Source organism: Lutra lutra, chromosome 8 (assembly GCF_902655055.1).
Source record: "Lutra lutra chromosome 8, mLutLut1.2, whole genome shotgun sequence".
Lineage (NCBI taxonomy): Eukaryota > Metazoa > Chordata > Mammalia > Carnivora > Mustelidae > Lutra > Lutra lutra.
Genome location: NC_062285.1, coordinates 76,968,513 through 76,991,284, shown reverse-complemented (window position 1 = coordinate 76,991,284; position 22,772 = coordinate 76,968,513). Strand labels below are relative to the sequence as shown.

The following is a 22,772-nucleotide window of genomic DNA, read 5'->3' as shown; positions in this document are numbered from 1 at the left end:
ACTCTAGACTTGCAACAATCTAACTAACTATACCCTGTTGACTAGACTGATAGTATTTAAAATGTGCCAAATGTATCGTTCCTTCAAAATAATCTGATTTGTGGTAAAAATTAGCACTATTATGGGAGGAACTACAGGAAAACCATGACTGCTAGGAATAGAAGAAAAAACCTAAGCAACAGGATAATAATTAATGTAAAGATGAGCTTGTATCAGTCTGTCATTGCTATTATGTTTGTTTTTACCTCCAGGGAGAAATTCCATGATCAGATAAAGGTTCCTCTTATCTTGAAAACTATAAAACATCTTCACTACCCAGGCACCATCTGCTTCTACCAAAATATCTCTTTCTGCTCGGATATGAGCCACCTAGATGAATGTAGTTGGAAAAAATGATTGCAACACATTACACATCTTTCAAGTTGACCTCTTAAGAGACCCATCCAGTTCCTTAACAATCATGAAGGAAAGAGGGAGTTTTCGAAAAGATTTGGAATACATACACATGTTCACATCCTCATTACATATACAGAGCCTCAGGAAATCTTTTATCTTTAGGCCTGGAAAGGTGGGATCCACAGGTATGTTACAGAAAGCTGACGCCCCTGAGGTAGGAAAATGATTAGTCCAAAACTTTCCAACCAGAACCCTTCTTCGCCAAGGATCCTGGCTTTGTTATACAAATTTTTTTTTTAAGGTTTATTTATTTATTATTTGAGAGAGAAAAAGAGAGAGAACCGGGGGAGGAGCAGATGGGGAAGGAGCAGAAGGGAGAAAGAATCTCAAGCAGACTCTGTGCTGAGCGCAGGGCGTGATTTGGGGTCAGATCTCATGACACTGAGATCAAAACCTGAGCCAAAACCAAGAGTCAGACACTTAACCGACCAAGCCACCAGGTGCCCTGGCCTGACTTTTGAAAAGTTAAACTAGTAAGCAATGCCTTAACAGGTTGGTATAACAAAGTCAGGACCTTAGCAGACTGTTTTAACTGCTATGAGTCAAAAAAAGGGCCTTATTGGATTTTTAAAACATTTGGGTTGTTTTCTTTTTTAATAAGTAGAAACATTTATATAACTATTGTATTATCTTGACCAAATATAACTATATAAACTGAGTAATTTATTGGGTTGGTATAAATCATTTTCAGATGTTTGCATATAGTATTTATACATTTTCTCTTCAAAGATTAAACAATAATATTTGATTTTATCCTTTTGCTGTTCTTATTGTACATTATTATGAACTCTGGCCCAAAGCACATGAGAACCCAGATTTCCTAAGCCTTTTCAGTAATGAAATATGATCTGCTTAATGTCATAGTTGGATTACTGTATTTATTACCTAGTACAATAAATGCTCTGAGATCAAAGCACAGGAAAAACAGTTGAAAACTAAGAACTTGTTTTTCTGGCATAAATAAAACTTTACAATCTCTCTGATCTGTTTCATAGAGTGAACAATGGTATCAAAATTCCTACGGATGGTTTTTTACAAAGCATTGTAAGATTAGTAAAGAAAAAACCTTAACCTTTGATGCTGCATCTGTGCTGTCAGGAAAAGTTATGTCATCAACTTGGCCTGATGGTTTTAAATATCTTGAAGTTAGATGACAGGATGTTTTTAAAATGGGTCCATGTTTTCAAAGAATAGGAAGTTATTGCACATAGTACCACAATATCAGGGAGATAAGTTGCTACTTTGTGGACTGGTTAGTATTAAAGTAAATGTAATTAAAAACTTCACATAATAACATATTAGAATTGAATGGGAAAATGTTTCCTAAAATGAAATTCAGGGGTTGCAAATGCAGATTAATTTATATAGGGGCCAAAACAGATTTGATGTTTGGGCTCCAGTGAGATTTTTCCCTGCATTCAGGAATGAACAGTGATCAGAAGCTCTTCAACTTCTGGCAAAATATTCTAGATTAGTGCCGTCCAAAAGAAATACAATGCAAGCCACAGACTTAGTTTAAAATTCTCTAGTAACCACGTAAAATATAAAAAACAGGTGAAATATTTTTAATTATATATAGTTTATGTAACTCCATGTATCCAAAATGTTATCATTTCAGTACATAATCAATATAAAAATTATTGAGTTTTCTTTGGTAGGAAGTCTTCAAAATTTGATATATATTTGCCATTTACAGCATATCTCAATTCAGACTAGCTACACCCAATAGCCACATGTGGCTAGTAAGCTGAAGACTATAGCTGGAACAAACTGCTCCTTTTGTCCCTTTTCCAAAACCCTATCCAGGACTAATCCCATATGGCTTGGTTAGATCCTGTTTATCTCTTTGTCTCTGAGGTTCTACATCTTGACCCAGACCTTTATTCTTACCATTATCTGTAATTCTCTAATACACTGTAATACTTCGACCTTCCTTGAGTTCCAAACCAGCCTCTTCCCTATGGAATTGGCATGTCTTCAAAAAAGTCCTCTATCATCTCACCTCTGGACAGTTCCTTCACCTTGTCATCCTAATTGATGATTCTTCTCATCAGACTGTTGACAGTACTGTCTCCCTGCACAGTGAGCTCTCAAGAATGATCTGTTCTCCTCTCATGCCTTATGTGGCATGGGGGTAGGTTTCCTGCTCATTCTCATGCTGCTTCCATACCACTGTGACACTCTCCTCCACAGTTCCTTGAAGTGCACACTGTGAAACTCCATCAGCCATCATCTATTCTCATGGCTATAGTTTACAGAGCTCCTGGGCAATTCCTCTCACTCACTCATAACTTCAGCTCCTGGCTCACTATCAACTTCCTTTACAGTTTCTCCATTCATGGATAGATTTCAACCTCCATAAGGGTGAACCATCAAATGCCCTATCTACTGACTTCTTCCTTGTCTACAATGATCTCTTCTGCCTCTGCACCTCAGCCACCCATGGTAGTCGTCCTAGCCTTCTCATCAGCTAAAACTGTACCCCCTCTAAAATCTCCATTTTGAGGAACTCTATTTCCACCTTTCATCTTCTAGATCTCTTATTCTTATATTTCAATCTCCCTTCCATGGATTCTACAACTTTTTCTCTATTACTCTCCTCACAATCTCGTATCTTTTTCTACCCAGCCTAGATTTCATCATTATAATCACTCTTTTTGCAAACACTGAACTCCCTCGTCCCCTTCCTCCCTTGTATTTGCCTGGCAAAACACCAACCCTAAGTAGACTCAAATTTCTGTCTATTCTCTACCTACCCCAGAGCAACTAAATATTCTACAGAAAGGTCACTCAACTATGCCAACTGGTTTCGTGGTACATTTATGACTGCAAATCTCAACAGGCATTCAACTGTATTTCCCTGGCAAGTCTGCTTTCCCACCCCTTTAAGTCAATAGTTGTGACTATTTCACAAATTCTCCCTCTTTATGCCTCCAGCAAGCTATCCATCCCTCCTCTACTCTGAGATGATGACCTCACTTTTTTGCACTCAGGCAGAAACATGGTACCTGAGGATGCTAGGTCAACCACCTGCATTTGTTCCCATTTTCTCTGCCTCTTCTTCCTGTTTAATGGATAAGTAACGTCTACTCCTATCAAAGATCAACTCTTCTTTTCTTTTTTTTTTTTTTAAGTATGTATTTATTTGACAGAGAGAGAGAGAGAGAGTGAGCAAAAGCAGGGGGAGAAGGCAGGCAGGGGGGAGAGGGAGAAGCAGGCTCCCTGCTGAGTAAGGAGCCTGACACAGGGCTTGATCCCAGGACCCTGAGCTGAAGGCAGAAGCTTAACCACTGATTCATCTAGGCACCCCAACTCTTCTGTCTTCCAGTATATTCCTATAGTTATCTCCTCCCTTCTCCAGGATCTTCAATTTCTTTTCTAATGCATTCTTCTCATCAGAATCAAACATTTCCTGTCTTTAAAAATAAAAAGAAAAGAAAAGCCTTTTTACCTTAAGTCTCCCTTTATAAATCTGTTCTTTGTTCTGCCTCACAATGAAAGATTTATTTGCACTCACCATTCCCCACTCTTTGCTTCCATTTTTCTATCTCACAATTTCGTTAGGCTTCTGTACCTGCAAACCACTAGAAATGCCCTTGCCAAGTTATTAAAAATCTCTATACTGTGACATCCACTGGCTTGTCTTCCTCTTGTACTCTCTAGCAGCATTCAGCTATGTGGAACACTTTCTTCTCTTGGCTTCCATGCACCATGTTCTCTCAGTTTCCCCCACCTAATTAGATGTTCCCTCTTGGTCCCTTTTGCTGGCTTCTCTTCTGCCTTTTGTTTCCTAGGGCTTGTATATAGGCCCTCTTTCCTTCTCTATCTAGTTTTCTAGGCAATTTCATCTTGTCCCCAATAGATGGTCAATATATTGATGGCTTCCAAATTATATTTCTAGAGAAACTTCTCTCCAGATTCCAGCAACTGTGAACTCAATATCTCTTGGATCTAACAGGCAGCTCAAACTCAATATGCCACAAGGAGAACTCTTCATTCCCGCTATCTCCAAATGTTCTTTCTTCAGTCTTTTCTAAATCAGAAAACACCACCATCGTGTATCCCATTCTTAAATGAAACTCTAGGTATTATCCTGATTCTTCCATTTTTTCCTCACTATCCTCACCCATCCTCTCATCCCCCAATGTACAGGACACCACAGGAAATCCTGCTGGCTCTTCCACTAAAACATATACTTAATCTGTCAGACTCTTCTTCAGCTTCTCTGCTGTGAACTACAATCCCATCCTGGCTAAAAGTGGTTCACCAGTTTCTAAATCACCTTCTCTGCTTCACTTCTTGTTTTCCCCATCAGCAAGCAAAGGGATTGATTCATCTTTGTAAAACCTCAATCAGACATACCATTCCCCTGTTCAAACAAAAGCGTCTTCCCATTGCATTTAGAATAAAACCAAAACGCTCTATCTTGGCCTTCTCTGGGATCTGCTCCCTTTCTACCTCTCCTACCATTCTTTGTGCACTGAATTCTAGCCACAATAGCTTCTAGCCTCAAGACCTCTGCATTTGCGTCTGGATATTTGTTCTACATGATCTTTTCTGTCATTCTTTCTCATTATTCTATCTTTCATCAAATATTCTCTCTTCAGAGAAACACTTCCTCATCTAATTCTTCCTCCTAAAGCCAGATCATCTGCATCAATTTATCCTTTTGTACAAACTTTCTTTGTAGTCTTTCTCAATCATGACTATTTGAGATAGCTGTCTATGTCCCCAGTACTAGAAAAAAATATGGATCAGGTTTGTCCTGTTAATCCCGCCTATGTGTTAATCTACAACACCACAGGCCCATCTGGCACATCATTAGCCCCCAGTAAATACTTGCTGAGCACAGGAAATAGAAATAAAGTGAAAGAATGCAGTAAAAATTCAAGGTGGGTCATATTTGAATAGAAATAAATATTATACTGCCATAGTAACTATGGAAGCTTTAGGCGGGACTTTCCTCAGTTGCTGCTAAGGTGCTGACTCCTTCTGAGAAAGCCACGACCGAGCTGGGTGAGACCCTCCCTTCCTCTAGTGACTAGCACCGTGTGGGTACAGCACTCAGCCTCTGTCTTTGGCTTGCTACCAGCATCTATCTACTCAGCCCTCATCCTCCAGTCACAGAGGATAAGATCAATGCCCTCATCAGAGCAGCGGGTGTAGAAGCTGAACCTTTCTGGCCAGGCTTGTCTGCAAAGGCCCCTGGCCAATGTCAACATCAATATCCGGAGCCTCATCTGCAAACAAAGGGCTGTGGACCTACCCCAGCAGGAAGTCCTGCTCCCTCCACTGAGGCTGCCCTGGCTGAGGAGAAGGAATTGGAAGCAAAGAAAGGAGAATCCGAGGAGTTTGATGAGGACCTGCAGTTTGGTCTTTTTGCCTAAACCTCTTCTGTAATTTGTTCAGTCAAAAGCTGAACTCTGAAGTAAGCTTTAGACAGGGACTGAAAGACTGAAGGAGAACATTAGGTAGAGAGAGGGGGCCATCCTCCCTCTATATCCGGTTGTTGAGACCTGCCCTAACATATGTAATCCATTTAGGGTTCTATAGAGCCTCTATCCAGACTAGAACAGAGGGGAACACATAAATAATACTACTGATGTTCTCGGATTTATGGCCCACCTTAAGCTACATTAAGTCACAGGAAACATAGAGAGTCCAGGAGTATGACATTGGGGAGGGGGTGGTTTACAGATTTTGGAAATGTGTTAAATCAGCAACTTCTCAGGAGACTGGTCTTGCTTATATGTGATAGGAATTAAGGAAACTGAGAACTGTCCCTTATTTTCACTGAAGTCAGAAAAGAAGGTATTTTGTTATGGAGTAAACATTTGTGTCCCCCGGCCCAAATTCCCGTGATGATGAACCCCCAGGGTGACTGAATGTGGAAGTGGGGTCTCTAAGGAAGTGATTAGGTTAGGTGAGGCCAGAGAAGGAGAGGAGGATAGCATCCTTGTAGGAAGAGGCACCCAAACGCTCGCGTTCTCTCTCTGTGCACACACGAAGGACAGGCTATGTGAGGACCTGGTGGGAAGGCAGCCATCTGCAAGCCAGGAAGGACTGATTCACCGGACTCAAAACCCTGCCAGAACCCTTCATCTTGGGCTTCAGCCCCAGAACTGTGAGAAAATAAATTTCTGTTGTTAAGCCACCCAGTCTGTGGTATTTTGTTATGGCAGTCTGAACAAGCTAATATAGTTTCAGATTATAAATTTGGAAGAAATTTTAGCTATAAGAATTGAGAAACAATAAAACAGGCTATCAAAAAATTAATAGACTCTATACAGTAAGATGTGTAGACTTCTTTTTACAAATTCCAATATTAACATTTACTCTAACACCTAGTCAGTGGTATTCCTTTTGGTTGTATGTTAAAAGAACTCATACCTGCTCTTTTTCAAGCATATCAGCTTTTCTCAATATCTTCATTGCATAGATATGGCCTGTATCTTTCTTCTGGACCAGCCGCACCTAGAATGTAAAAATTGACCATGCTATCAATGTTATGCATTCCCTACTATTGATTTAGGAACAAGAGGTAAGTTCTTTTAAAGAGATCAGTGTTGCAATTCACCACTGCTTATATTTTTAGGAATTCTTAATATTAAACTATTCTGATACATTAAGCTATTTTAATACATATTAGCCCATTGGAATACATATATTAAACTATCTAAAGCTATATATTTTCAACAGCACTGCCTTTAAAAAAGAAGTAACCTCTCCAAATGCTCCTCTTCCTATAACTTTCAGAGACTCAAAGTCATCCAGGCCAAGTCTGGTCCTCTTGAGCCGTAAGAACTCTGTTTCCTTTCGGGCATGTTGTGATCGGCGTAATTTTTTCTATCAAAAAAAGACAATTTAAAAGGATGATTCTAAATTTAGATTGCTATAAAGGAAGCCTGTAGTATTAAAAGAAAAGACATGTAAAATGAGGATGAAGTATCTTAAATATTATATTCTAGTGTTAGAACTTATTTACCAAAGTTGAGTATTTGTTAAGCTTGGAAAGAATAAAACAATCTAAAGAAAACATTTTTTATTTTCATATTTTCACCAATTGATAAATCCTTATTCTTGAGGTGGACTCCATTAAATATTTCATTTTTTTTTAATATTTCATCTTAATGAAGTTCATCTTATATGTCATGTATATGCTAACTTAATTCATAAAGAAAAGTTAAGCTTCAGGAAATGCTAATTGTATTCTGATCATGAATTTTACCATCAGGCAATCTACTTTGCTTCAATTCTCTAATTTCCAGGTTGTTCTGTCACAACTACTGAAACTTAGGACACCAAGAGAACACCACAGCAGTGTTTCCATGGAGATTTACTTATGAAAGAATTTTTTCTCGGATAAATTTTAATAAATTGCTTTGAGATTTGGCACACAACTTCCTAAAAATATGAGATTACAAAATAATAATAATTACATGAAGAATTCATTAAGATATTCAAGTCAGGAATTTCATAATACGCTTTCCAAAGATCGCCAAAAAATAACTAACACCGATAAAAAACATTATGAAATACCCGAAGGTTACATCTCGAAGGGACATTCACTTTATTGTTCTAAATGTCATTTTCCCCCTGACCAAACAAAACTCTGTTGACATTCTATTAGTTCCCAGTAGAGGTCTCATATATTAGGAATTAAACAAAAATAAAAAAGTTAAGCATCTGTTCACCGTCAACTGAACACCATCAGGCTTTCAAGAGTTCCATTCTGAGGGAAAGTCAAGTTGAAGTAACTATCTTAGCTCAGAAACACTGCTTTGTACAAGGTATAACCACTGAATGGTGTCTTACTATTCCTGTATATATCTATTTTCAAAAAAGTATGGCAAACTATCAATTAACTGGAAATGGGTAAATGTGCATCACCAGTGCAATGGAATTCTGATACTTCCAATAAAATTAATCTAAGAAGATGCGATCAAGAAATTATATCCTCAATTTAAACATCTTTAAACAGCTGAATGAAGTTACGCACACAGGCACATCAATGGTGGAAACAGTGAAGACTATTTTTTGGTTCAAAAAATGCTCACTAACTTGTGGAGCATAAGAAATAACACAGAGGACATGAGGAGATGGAGAGGAGAAGTGAGACACTGGATTCTGAGAAACAAACTGAGGGTTTTGGAGGGGAGGGGGGTGGGGGGTTAGGTGAGCCTGGTGGTGGGTACTAAGGAGGGCACATATTGCATGGAGCACCTGGTGTGGTACATAAACAACGAATCTTGGGACACTGAAAAAATAAAATAAAAAAATTTTTTTAAAGCCCATTGAATAGTTTTTTTTTTTTTTAAATAACTGAATTACTATAGTAAAACAAAATAGCCCCAAATAGCAGCTTATTTTAAGACTAATTAAAAAGGCCACATGGTGGCACTATAGTATCATGTCTTTCAAGCAGCAAAGCGGTTGGGGGGGTTATTACATAAATGAATAAATTTAAGAATTTTGAAACTCTTTCTGGGTTTCTGATTTGTGGAGTATAAAATGGAGTACAGTTGGGTGTCATTTCAGAAACTTGTTTAATCTGAATGGAAAAGATGATCTCATTACATCCATAATCATGCTCAAAATCAACAGGAGAGAAGCCACTAAAGAAAATAATGTTCACTAATATTTAATAGCTTGTGTAATGCAGCAAGTAAACAATGTTTATGCAGTCTGGGGCACAGCTATTTAATGGCAAAAAGGGAGAATCACAAGTATAGGGATCACATAATTCTATAAAAATGGGACCACACTATAATATTGTTACATTATTTTTTTAAAAATTCACATTTTTTAAAGATTTATCTATTTTTATTTTAGACAGAGAAAGAGGGAGTATAGCAGTGGGAGAGGCAGGGAGAGAGGAGATGCAAAGTCCCCACTGAGTGGAGCCCAAGGCCCCAAAACCCTGAGATCATGACCTGAGCCAAGACCAAGAGTCCAGCGCTTAACTGACTGAGCCACCCAGGTGGGCCCCCCACCATGATATTAGTCTTCAAACCGGTGTTGCAGTTCAGAGGGAGGCGAAGCATTAAAAAATATATTGGTGAAGCACCTGGGTGGCACAGTCGGTTAAGCATAGGACTCTCTGTTCCCATTCAGGTCGTGAGATGGAACACCATGTAGGGCTCTGAGCTCAGCTTGGAGACTCTCTCTCTCTTCTCCCTCTGTCCCTCCTGCACATGCGCTCTCTCTCTTTCTCAAATAAATAAGTAAATCTTAAAAAATATATTGATGACATGATGAGCACTGAGTATATAGAATTGTTAAATCACTATATTGTACACCTGCAACAAATCTAACACTGTATGTTGACTATACTAGGAATTAAAGAATAAACTCAAAAAATATATTGATTAAAAAAAGCATGTTGATGTATCTGCTCATGACTTGTGTAGATTAAGTAGCCCTGAAAAACAAGTAACATTTTTGTAGTAATCATATTCTCTTTTGCCAATGAGAAAAATCTGTGGGCAGGCTTAACATTTCATGGCTCCCTTTTGCAGCTTAAATTTGTTTATTTTGTTTTCCTATTAGAGTGTATAATATTCCATGTCTGATGGGATTTTCTTAAGTGAGATGAAACCAGACATGCATCGTTTTCTTCCTTTCTCCATTCCTTTTTAAATGGGTAATCCTCAGATTCTCGATCTGTGGGATGCTCAGTTTTTGTACCAGACAGACAATGTACACAGAAGTTCTGAGATAGGAAAGAGTTCAGCTGGCAACTTCATCTCCATATATATCCTCTACATGACCACAGTACCTGGTTTAATTTTCACAAGTAACTTTCACAAATTATTTTACAAAGATTTTCTATTATGAATGAATTAAGGATAAATACTAGCTTTCAATTTAAAACTAGATTTTTATAAAACAATTTTATTTTAAAAAATCCACCGCAGGGCATCTGGGTGGCTAAGTCAGTTAGTGTCTGCCTTCAGCTCAGTTCATGGTCTCAGGGTCCCAGAATGGGCTCCTGTATCAGAGGGGAGCCTGCTTCTTCTTCTTCCTCTGCCCCTCCGCCAATTCTTCTTTTTTTCTCTCTCTCTTTCAAATAAAAAAATAAAATCTTTAAAGAGAAAAATCCACCCCACAAAATGATAGTTGCAACATATTTTATATCAAGGTTAAGAGAGGATGTCTATTTTGTAGAATTTGCCATGATCTAAGACCTAGCATGGGGCCTAATAATAAGCACTTGTGGAATTAAAATTTAAAAAATTTAGAAGTTTTATAGTTATTATGGGCCACTGTTTTTAGGTATAAATCATATCACATTTTCTCCAAGTTAATTAGAAGAATTAAAGAAAATAGCTCTAAATGTATTTTCTCCTTCCTGGTGCAGAACAGAGATTGCAAACTGAAAGCTACTAATTGTATTCAACCTACAGATGTATTTGATTTTGCCTACAAGTTGCTCTTAAAACACTTGAATTATTCGCCAATATTTTAAAAAAGCAAATGATGTCACATAAAAGTCCAGATTTCCAGCCTCTCTTGAAAAACAGGAACTTGGCCACACTGGGCCAAAGAGGCAGTCAGTCCTCTTTTGATGGACATCAGTTCTCTAATTGATGCCAGTCATCAGGTGACATGTAGAACAGGGCTGGTGCTCCTGTCTCTTTTCAGTAAAGTGAAAAGGGATATGTCTTTATCAAAAGATAAACTGTGAGGATCCGATATTTTAAAAAAAGAAAAAAAATAGAGTCTATTTCTTTGTAGAAATCAAAATATATTCTTGGGAGTTGAACGTGCAAACAAAGTGTGTTGGATCAAAAGAATATATAACCTAAGATATCATGAAAACAATCCAGCCAGCTTCCCTCACTCATGTTATCTGCTTGACCCCCAAGCATCTATTTTTATAATTTCTTCCTTGAGAATTCAAATTAAGATCTTTTGCTTAAGATTCACTTATATATATAATGTTTCTCTATATATGCAAATATAATGATGTATAATATGCATTAATACAATTATAAGATTGTTAATATTAAGGAAGTTATTAATACTAATGAATAAATGAGAAAAGGTGTGTGCTTCGCTTTATTTTTTCTTTATTGACTGTAATATAGATCTAAATCACTACCTTTCTCCTTAAAGTTTAAAGAATATAATTAAATGAGTTTTAAGACATTTATCATAGTAATTTTATGCAAATAATTTAGGTTTTCTATGCTGAGTCAACTTGATTAACAAAGTAACCACATTTGGTACAAATCATAAAATGTTTTATTTTATTTAAACAGTGCCAGCAGAAAAATAAAGGAACAGTCTTAGGAAAGGTACAGGAAAGATTAAATAATGGTTTGATTTCAAGTCATCATTTGGAAGATCACTCTTAAAGTACAGAAATTCTTTTCTGATCACTGAAAACTGCTAAACTGATTACTCTCAGTTGTATCTCCCTATTGCCTGTACATTTCTTAGTTAACTACTACCAGCCTAGCCTTTCCATATGTTCTGTCGATTTACTTTGCTGTATCCTTTACTGCATTCTTTATAGTTCATTGTTCGGCAATTATTTTCTATTTATCTCTTAATTCTAATGTAAGTCTCCCTATTTTTCTAAGATTCAAATCAGTTGTTGCCTCTTCCATGAAACCTCTTCTGATCCCTGTATTAAAAAATCCCTGTATTTTCGAAGTTTGCCACCTTCTATCGTGTATACATATTTTTATGCACACACAATCATCATCACTCCTTCTAACTGGTAAACCCCTGGAGGGAAAGGCCATTGTTCCTTTATTCACCGAATATTTATTCTATCTGTAGCCCTCTGCCGTGTCTGGAGGTATAAAGCTGAATAAGACATCATGAAGTGTCTACTGTGGGAGGGGATATTTTAGCGCTGCCGCAGGGAGAGGAACAGTGTTCGTGAAGAACGTAGGGAAGATTTCCCCGTGGAACTGAGGCTTGAAGTGAGGCCCAGAGCTAACTGAAGAAGAATGAGAATTGCATAAGGGTAAAAAAGTTCTAAGTGGCAGAAATAGCCTGTGAAAGGTCCACAGGCAAGAACGTGGAAGTCAGAGTAACCCAGTAGTGGCATGGGGCATGGGGTTGGGGCACAAGCGATGAGGCTAGGCTGAAACCGCGGAGACCTAACTGTGAAGGCTCCTGCACTCATCTGAGAGTACTCGGGACCCAATAACGGGTAATAAGCAAAAGAATGATGGGATCAAACCTGTTTTTAGATAGAGAACTCTGGGTGGAGTGTGCAGAAAAGCTGGGGGTGGGAGTGGGGCCCAGACTGCAGGAAGAGAGCCCAGCTGGGGGCAGTTTTTCTTCAAGTGAAACACATAGTAATTTAAAGATGGGGAGATGCACTGGACTAGAGAACTTGATGGTCTTAAGAAATTTTCAGGAAAAACTGTGAGAAGATTTGGCAATTCACTGATTCTTCTTGGAGCCCACTTTTCCTGTTCTGTGCACTTAGGTTACTGTAGACCCTGTTCACTAAATCTATGTTCTCAGAATTGAAACAATAAAAAGCTGCCTCCTTTTAAAGATTTTCATCATAGCAAGAAAGTAAGAAGCCCATATTCAAATGATGAAATCCACATTACCTAACTTATTAAATCATCTAATATCAATACATGAAAAAAGTCACTGGGGTTGTCATTATCCAGTGATTAGTCCCTTCCCCAATAACTTGCTTGGGATACAATTGACATACATATAACACTGCAAGTTTAAGGTCTACAGTGTGATGTTCTGATGCACATACATACATACATAATGATTACCACAATAAGGCTAGTTAAAATACCCATCACCTCATATAAGTAATTTTTTTTTTTATAGTGAGGACAGATAAGATCCACTCTTAGTAACTTTTAAGTACACAGCATCATTAACTACAGTCACAATAATTACAGCTAACATTACCTCTTCATCTGCTAATCCTTCCTCTTCCATGGCCACTTCTAATTTCTTCTGCCTTTTCAAAGAAAAAATAATTTAAATTTTAAATACATTCCTAACTATTCCCATTTAAGAAATGTTTATTTATTTATTCGAGTTTACCACTTCAGTTTGCTATGCTAAGAAAAGATATCTCAAGTTGAATCAAAATAATCATTAAGAATACTTTTCTTTCTCAAAATATAAATCCAACCCAGATTTCACTTTCTCATATTGGCCAAATGAAAAATTTGCTTCTAATGCTGCTTAAATCAATGATTAACAAAGGTGACGAATATTCTAGTAAGGAAAATCTGTTCTCTAATATGCAAACCACCAAAATCATTAACATTTATCAGTGTTTACATTAGAAGTATATAAAAGTAACTATAGTGACTGAAAGTACAACTATGTTAGGTGGATATCCCTGTTTGAACCCTGATTCTAATACTTATTAGCTAAATGAGCTTGTGGAAGGCCTTCATTTAAAGTCTAAGCTTGGGGCGCCTGGGTGGCTCAGTGGGTTAAGCCACTGCCTTCGGCTCAGGTCATGATCTCAGGGTCCTGGGATCGAGTCCCGCATCGGGCTCTCTGCTCAGCAGGGAGCCTGCTTCCCTCTCTCTCTCTCTCTCTCTCTCTGCCTGCCTCTCTGTCTACTTGTGATCTCTCTCTGTCAAATAAATAAATAAAATCTTTAAAAAAAAAATAGTCTAAGCTTGATTTCATAATCAGTCAAGAAAAAATGTTCAATGCAATTGAGTGTATTTTATTCTAATTCTTTGCAAACTGTACATTAAAAAACCCCCACTAACCACCAGAGCGTTTGCTTTTCTAGGTACAGCCAAGTCCAGTTATTCCTCGTTTTTAGATGATATCACCGAAGTTAGTCAAGCTAAGCACTGCGGGGAGATGGGGAGGAGAAGGGAAAGGGCCAGTGGATGAAGGAACCAGTAACTACAGAGATGGTTGTGATACAAATTTTGCAACTCATTTCCAACTGAATATTCATCATTTTACTTCTATCATATTGGTTTTGCCTAAAGATAAACCTGAGAGAGCTCTTTCTGATTAGTTCTGTAGTACGTTAGAGTAAGACTAACTTTCCAGGATTTACCTACATGGGAATACAAGGGTTGTGGATTGAAATCATCATATACATTTTTTAGCATTTGTCATTTACAATATGTCTAAAGGTAAGCTCTTTCCTAACCCCTTATTCTTACAGAAAATTCATAAAAATATCTAATGGCTGTTCATCAATCAGTACCTCAAAGGCAATGAATGATACCTAATGGCATGTTCTCTAGCTACTTCCCAACATTTGTAATAGACACCTTGGTGCATTACCACACTGATTTTTATCTTTCATTTACACACTATTCTCTGAAGCCTAACCCTCAGAATGGAGTAAGCTCTGTGCCCACCGTCATGCTCCTCTGGGCCCCACAGAGCCACTTGTTGAATGATTCTGAGTTTTCTCCTTGGCAGACAGAATGCACAGTGGAGGAGAACCTCTAATCTGGGAGGGCCCGTTTGCATACAGGCAACTTGATTCTCCCAAAACTCCACTGCCCCCTTTCCTCACTGCTTGCCAAGACTAACACTTCAGGGAATCATCCCTTACTCTGGAGAGAGAGGCAGTAACCTTTGTCTGTTTCTACCATATCTAAACAAGAAGACCTGTGGCTTCTCTGGTACCTAAAAAGAAAATAGTCTTCCTCCTAAATGTCCTGATACTTTGTTCTGATTGGTACTTTATTTGGGCTATGTATTTACTCAATGAGTTAAGCCTTAAAAATTCATCACATGTAGTCCTAAAGTATAAGCTTTTAGAAAATACAAGCTGTTTAATATGACTTCCATGGCACCAAGCTGAGACTGCCTTTTTTTTCCCCCCTCTCTTCTTGAAATAACAGCAGATACTTTCAGTCTTACTTCCCTTTGTTTGGAAAGAGGGCAAAACTGAATTACTGAAAGATTTCATCAAGAAAAGACAATGAGCCTTCAAAATTCTGATGCGTAACTTCAGTGTCTGCCTCCTGAAACAGCAGTCTTTCTCTCCCTGATTCTCTTCTACTTTGTTCACTCTCCCTTGGTGACTGGATGAATTCCAGAGACTTTCACTGTATTTACAATTAGTATAATTACTCATATGTTTGGATTCATTTCTAACTGATTGTGTGGTTTCTATTTGTGTCAACTTTTTGGCGTTTTACACTTTCTTTTTCCCTTGCCTTATTTTGAACCAGGATTTTTTCCTCATTCCATTATCTCCCTTCCACTAGTTTGGAAGTTATAAACTCTATTAGTCTGAAATGAATCAATCTTTACCTCTCTGTATGTTGTGCCTCTACTGCGGTGACACAAAGATCTCTAGGAACACTTTAATGATACTTACTGCCCTCCTGACTGATAGTCCACTGCTGGAAAATATCTTAATTCTATTTTTAAAAATGTATAAGACATTATCATTATTGCTACTGTTTTTACACCATTTGTGTTGAGATTTATCCCCACACTTATATTTAGATCTGCTTGTGATCACTTTCTTTCAGCCTAAATTGAATCTTCTGGAAGTTTTGCTGATGGTGAATTTAGTTTAACCTGCTTCTACTCCAGCCTCTTTCCTCTCTTCCTTTAGGAACTTAGGTTAAAGATGTTAGCTCTCCTTGCTATTCTCCATATTTCTCAACTCTCCTTCCTCTCTTTCTGCCTCTGTGTCTCTAGGTTAACTTCTGAATAATTACTTAAGTTTTATTTTCTAGTTCAATTCTCTGCTCAGCCTGGCTGATCAGTAGTTAGACCTGTCCAACATTTCATACCTAACTAGGCACCACTTTTGTCAATCTTTCTTGCTCCTAACTTCTATTCTATTGTTGTCACGATCCTTAATTCAAGCCCTTTCTAAGTGCCTGCACTACACATCACTAGCCTTTCCTGTTTCTTATCTCTCCACACACAATCCAGTCTGTACATGACAACTAAAGCACTCTTCTGGAGAAACACCGTGATCACGGATTCTGTTCAAAAATCTTCAGGCCTCTTTACTCCCATGAGAACAGCTACATTAGCAAAGCATCTTAGGCTCACAACAAAAGCTGAAATCCAGCTCGAGCTAGACTGGTTCTTGCTTGACCCAGCACCAAAGGCCATTTCCTCTGTCGGTGTTATCCTTCCTCCTGCTCTTTTATCTCCCTCTTCTCCCATTAATGCATGTGTAATTAATACTCTTCCTTGAGAGCCCTGATAAATGCCACCACCATTTATGACATCCTCCCAGTTACTTTAGTCAAAAGCAATCTCTCCCTTCTTTGCCCTTCTCTTAGTGATGCTTTCCACTCTTTCATGTAATATTTATGGGCCTTATCTCCCTCTTCAGAGTTTTCTGAAGGCAAAATAACACATTGTTCATGCTTTTATTCCTCCACCTCCGCTTATACTCTATACATGTTTTGGATAATTAATAACATTAATTATTCATGAAGCATGAAGATAAATCATAATTTCATGGTTAGAAATGTTTTATTGAAGGTATTAGTTGACATGATTTAAGTATATGGGGGCACAGGACAAGAAAAATTCTGCAAAAATAACTAGAGAAACTGTCAGTACAGGAAACCTAAAAACAGCATACATGGATCTACAATATTTATATTATTAGTGTTAATTATATTATTATTATTATATTAATTACAATATTAATAAACATTTACACCCTACTTACAACCTAACGGCTTATTAAACCAAACAGAAAATTCTGACCAGCCTTTACTATACCTGGTTTCTCTCTCTTCATGCTGTAGAATTAGGTTGCTGTAAAAATTCTCCAACGTGAGCTTGGCCACAGTCACCCTCTCCCGGGTATGGTTGCTCATAGGAAAGGTGCTTGTAGTCCCTGCCGTCATTGCCATAGTAACCGAAACTGAAACATCATATAAACACAAATTGTTCAGTAGAAAAACACTTTCTAACCCCCATAATAAACTCTGGAGATGGTTTAATTTCTGCTAAGCAAAATTCTACCCTAACAGTTACGCTATCCAAGTCTTTCACATTATAAATAACACAATACCAGTAAAGAAAGAGGAAGCAGCAGAAATTATTTTTGTATTGGTACCACCAGGGGTGAATAAGAGTCAAGAAGCACCAGTCCACACACAACATGGACACATTTTATACAAAAAGTTGTACTCAATGAGCATTCAAAACAAGAGGTTCGATCTATTTTGTTGTTGTTTTATTGATCACTAAGTAAAATCTACAAGATTTTGTTACTGCATATGCCTGCACTAAACATAAGTCTCTGCAGAATTAATGTAGTCCAGTTAAATAGTAAGAAGTAGTGTCCACCATATAAATTCTAGGAAACATGAAGCAGTTTATCAAATCTGCACACAAATGTCAATCTGAAGCAATTCTCACATATATAGGCTTTGCAGGTAAACTACTTTTTTTTTTTTTAAGATTTTATTTATTTATTTGACAGACAGAGATCACAAGTAGGCAGAGAGGCAGGCAGAGAGAGAGGAAGGGAAGCAGGCTCCCTGCCGAGCAGAGAGCCCAATGCGGGGCTCGATCCCAGGACCCTGGGACCATGACCAGAGCCGAAGGCAGAGGCTTTAATCCACTGAGCCACACAGGCACCCCTGCAGGTAAACTACTTCTAAAAAGAAGCTCCTTTGGATGGAGGCCCTATTTCAGTCTGAATCCTATTTCATTTCAGAATGTGCTGTAACAAGGTCTGGTGTACTTCTCCAGACTGTGAGGTCCATTTCATTTCCAAATGACACTTAAATGCCCATAGAAGTCAGGCAGAAAACACAAATGAATCAAGCCAGGTAACAGCAGGGATGTTTTAGGACCTTAACTGGGCAATGTGTGTCTACTTAAAGCTCAAGTGCCAACTTCAAAAAACCACGGGCCAGCCAAATGAAGTACTGGTTTGAAGAAGATAATCTGGACAATATGACAAGGACTGTAGCAAAATGGCTGCATTGTGGAGGTGGTGAGGCAGACTGAACTGTGGTGGCTGCTGCTGGTGGGCAGTGACCCTAAGAGACTTGTCTCCTACAGTCCACAGTCTACATCAGGACCAAAAAAGACTAGAATGGTTTCATACAGTAAAAAGGTTTTTGCTTATCTAGATGGAGATCATAACAGACCTAGAGAAGATCCAGATTGCCAACAGTGAGCATCCAATATTGCACTATTAGCTGGAAAGCATTCCCCCAAACCTGACATCTACTCCTTAACTATGTGAAGATACAGACCCCTGAGTATGGACCTGAACTGCAGTAGACTCCAGGGTTAATGGAACGAACAAAAGATCTTTCTTGTTCCTCAATGTCAAGCGAGTCAAGTATAGGTTGAAAGTATACAATTTAACTCTGACAAATTCCCGGTTCTACTTCCCTTTTACTGGCTTTATACTTCAATGTACTGCATAAGCCTCAACATCAGTATGTCTAAACATGAATCTATTCTTTTAGCCTCACAAACTTGTTCCTCTGCTGACTACTCCAAAGGTTTTTAGAACTAGAAGTTGATTATGTCACTCGTTTAAAATCATTCATGTGTCCTCATTGCCTATAGCAAATCAAATTAGCTTGGCATGATAAACAAAGGCAACTCAGGGACACTGAATGGTTGTGCCTATCAGCAATTGTATGATATCTTATTCACTGATTTCTCCTTTTTTCTCCACAGGATTTAAGAGAGTGGCCCTTCCTAAGCATGAGTGCGTCTCCTCCTCACAACAGCCCTGCAAAGTAAGGAACTGAGGCTCAGAAAAATCCCAAGGCTAGTGTGTCGTGGAGTCAGGATCCAACTCCAGGAGCTGTCTCCAACTTGTCTGTCTAGCCTCTCTACTGCCCCGCCCCCACCCCCTTCTCCCAACATACCAGCTCTTTCCTGCCTCCAAACCCTTGCATGATCTATCCCCAACCACTTCTGACCTTTAAGACCCAGTTTAGCTCAAGTCTTCCTGTGATCACCTCTCTAACATTCCCCACCAGAAGAGGCATAATATTTGGTATTCTTCCATGTGTGTTGCCTAGCACCTGTACCAGTAAGTCTCGGATACTGGTATTTAGCACTCACTCATTCGTCTCTCCCACTGAACTAGGGGCATGTCTGGGCAAGAATCTTCCCCATTCATTTTTGAGTATTCACCACAATAGCATTGTGTCTGACACATAGTAGGCTTTAATGAATGAATGGGTCAATCTGTCAAATGGGGGGAGGAAGAAGAATTGAACGAATTGGCAAAAAATAAGGTTGGCTAATATGTAAGTATAAGAAATTACTGAACTTAGGAGTCAGAAATTTTGAGATCTAATCCAGGCACTGCTGCTAACGATAGTAAGGTCTTATTCCAATCACTAGAACACTACAAACTCAAGAGGGGTTTTATAATATTTGCTTTGCTGGTTCACCGGCATCGTCTAAGGCCATCTGAGCAGATACACAGCAAAGCCACAGTGGCTTATATAAATGTAAGACATTATTTGAGGCACCTAGTTAAATTTTTTAAATGTGCTAAATGGTTTAACATAAAGAATATTATTTTTAAGAACAATAAAAAATAAAAACAAATGGAACTCAAGAATTATCATGGCCAAATGATTTTTGAGTACTGAGTTCTCACTCTTCTTAGAATGTTATCTAAAGCAATGCTGCCACACCATCTTTAGAAACCTCAGAGTCACTGGATTCGTGATCTGTCCTTCAGGATCAGATGTAGAAAAGTCAAACAAGGAAAAGCAGAATAGGCAGGGTATACAGCGGACATCCTGAGTCCCACTTAACTGGGATTTGAGGATGGAGGGAAGGCCAAGGAAAATGGACTAGAAGTTGAGGGATTCAAATAAATTCAGGAAATCCAAAGTAAATGAAATTAATCAGGTGTCATATTTCAAGACTTCTCAGAATTTTTAATATGCTAACATGCATCTTAAATGCTCAAAAGGGGGAGAGATATAAAATTGGCATTAGAATTCCAAGGAGCTTCCTTATGCATGTAAGTTCATAGATAATGCTCATCAAACACAAATAAAGAACTTTTTTTTTCAACATTGGAGGTGGGAAAACTTAGAAGCTCCAACACAGAGAAATATCCAGGGACTTAAGAGGGTTTTCTCATTTGTCCAAAAGATCTGTATCTGATAAGGAATTTTCAAATTGGTTTGCCAGTTCCTAGGAGGAAGAAAGGCCAAGACCCAACTATGGCTGTCCATGTTCCTTTCAAAAAGCAAATGGTGAAAAAAACCCAACCAACCAAAATCTTCTGTGGTGCCTCCTAAAAAAAGCACAAAGAAATCACACCTAAATAATGCTTGCGCAAGTCAGAAAGAAAGATGTGTGATGAACTCAGGGTCTGGCCTTGGAAGACAGATTACTGGCTGTCCAGGGACCTCGTGAAGAAAGCTCTGCCCTTCAGCTTCCAGAGATCCAGAGCAATCAAATTCTGGAAGCTACGTTAGCCTAAAAGAGTTCACAAGGGACTGATATGCATGACATAATAGCAATTTACTGATTTACACAATAAGAAATTGAGCAACAAGGAACAGAGACGTGTATCTTCTGGCAAATGTATTCCAACCTTGCAGGCAAGCTAGATGTAAAGCCTTAATTAGGATCAGAAGATTGCTTGGTGAGCACGGCATCAAAACAAAGAGAACCGTTATTCAATTTAAATGTTTAATGGCATCAGACTAAGGCAGATTCTAAAAAAACAAATAAATAAGAGATGGATCACGATCTTGCCCAAGGTACTTTAAAGTAGCTGGAGATGGCCAGCATTAAGCTCTCCTGCTGACTGGGCTTTCCCAGAATGAAGCAAAATTGAGGGGCTAGATATGGGCAGAACTATTACTGAGCAAAACTTTGGGGGACATTTTTGTGAAACATAAAAAAAATTGCTAGGGAATTCAAAACACTTCTAAACATCAGTAATTGTGTGCATCAACAGTACAGAGCAATATGAAGTTGTTTTAGATAAAAATGTAAGAACCTGAGGTCTTTATAAAAGAGGAATAAACACAGGGTCAGGTTTCTCCCATCATAAGACGACGTAATGAGTTTAACTCCAAAATCGAAAGGTGGATGTTGAGTAATGAAAAACAATTTCCAGACACTGTATCATCTAATCATGATTAAGTCCTTCTACTCTACTTATACACACATACCTGCAAGTACGTGTACCATGTTTAAAAAACAAATCAGAGCAAAACCTATTCATCTTTGTATTCGTCTTTGTAATGAAAGTATTACAACACTGGATGAAGTGCTGAGCACACAGTAGGCATTCAGTAAATGATGGTAACAGAACTCAAATTTAATAGAGCTGAAATTACATGTTTCATACGTAATAGTTTTCTTTGGGTTAAAAACTACAGAATCATTTAGTGTTAGGTTAACTTCAGAAAAAAATCCTCCTTGAGAGAGACAATTGCAGAAAAAGCCAAAATCCCACCCTTAGTCTTGATTAAATAATGCCCTTTAGAAATTAGCTTTAAAAACAAGAAAAAATAATTTCCTTCTAACTAGATACAAATTGGCTTTAAAAATTTCAAATTGAACAAAACCAACAACAGAAGTGAACAAATTATTACAAAGAATGATCTAGATGACTGGCACTTATTATATTGTAAATTTATTCCTCTAATGGATTTAACACTGTCCTTTGTCTTTTACTGAAGCCCTTTCTTTAGTCAGAAAAAGAACAGGATACAATTTGCAAGTCTAGAATTCCTGGACTGATAAAAACAACACTAGGTGCCCTTGAATTTCCTGTTCACGTGTTTTTGCCAGACTCCCCTATTCATTAATGTAGACACTACCAATAGTTAAGTCCAACATTCTTTCGTTTATCAAGCCTGGGGAAAGGAGATAACAAATCTGGCACTTAAGCTACCTATAAATAGATGTGTCTCCAACCATTTACCATCAAATTTCTAAAGTAGGAAAACAGAACCCTTTTACCTGACTGGCCAAACACACTACTTAACTGGGGATTTCACCTTAGTTTCCACTACTACGTGTCAGAGGAATGAGTATCCTTAATGCTACTGTATTGCCTTGGAATATAAAAACTTTTCTAAATGCATTTAGTCACAACCATAATGCCCCAAGCTACAACAGGTCCTCAGATTGGATACGTATATGCTGGGTCCCTAAGGATATAGCAGCCACAGTTTCTTTCCTCTGAGCAGTATATTCAGAAGAGCAAGAAATTCAGTCAGGTGAAGGCTCAAGTTCCAGCACTCACTCTTCCTGGTTGTATTATTTCCAGCTCATATATACTGCAGATTTATACCATGTGCCAGCACTGCACACATTACTGAGAATACTAAGAAGGATAAAATATAGTCTCTGCCTTAGGGAGTTCACCATCTTAT

The 22,772-nt window shown here is 38.1% G+C and overlaps 1 protein-coding gene across 2 annotated transcripts in view; it reads right to left on the bottom strand.

The window, feature by feature from the left end:
* Window positions 1–22,772, bottom strand: part of STK38L (serine/threonine kinase 38 like) — an 83,916-nt gene that overhangs the window by 10,548 nt on the left and 50,596 nt on the right. For both annotated transcript variants that reach the window (XM_047743297.1, XM_047743296.1), the window contains 5 exons: window positions 17,152–17,296; window positions 13,360–13,411; window positions 7,180–7,302; window positions 6,847–6,930; window positions 246–369 (listed from right to left, as the gene is read on the bottom strand). In XM_047743297.1, coding sequence (XP_047599253.1) covers window positions 246–369; window positions 6,847–6,930; window positions 7,180–7,302; window positions 13,360–13,411; window positions 17,152–17,285 — 517 coding nt within the window. In that variant the 5' untranslated portion in view covers window positions 17,286–17,296. The remainder of the gene's footprint in view (window positions 1–245; window positions 370–6,846; window positions 6,931–7,179; window positions 7,303–13,359; window positions 13,412–17,151; window positions 17,297–22,772) is intronic.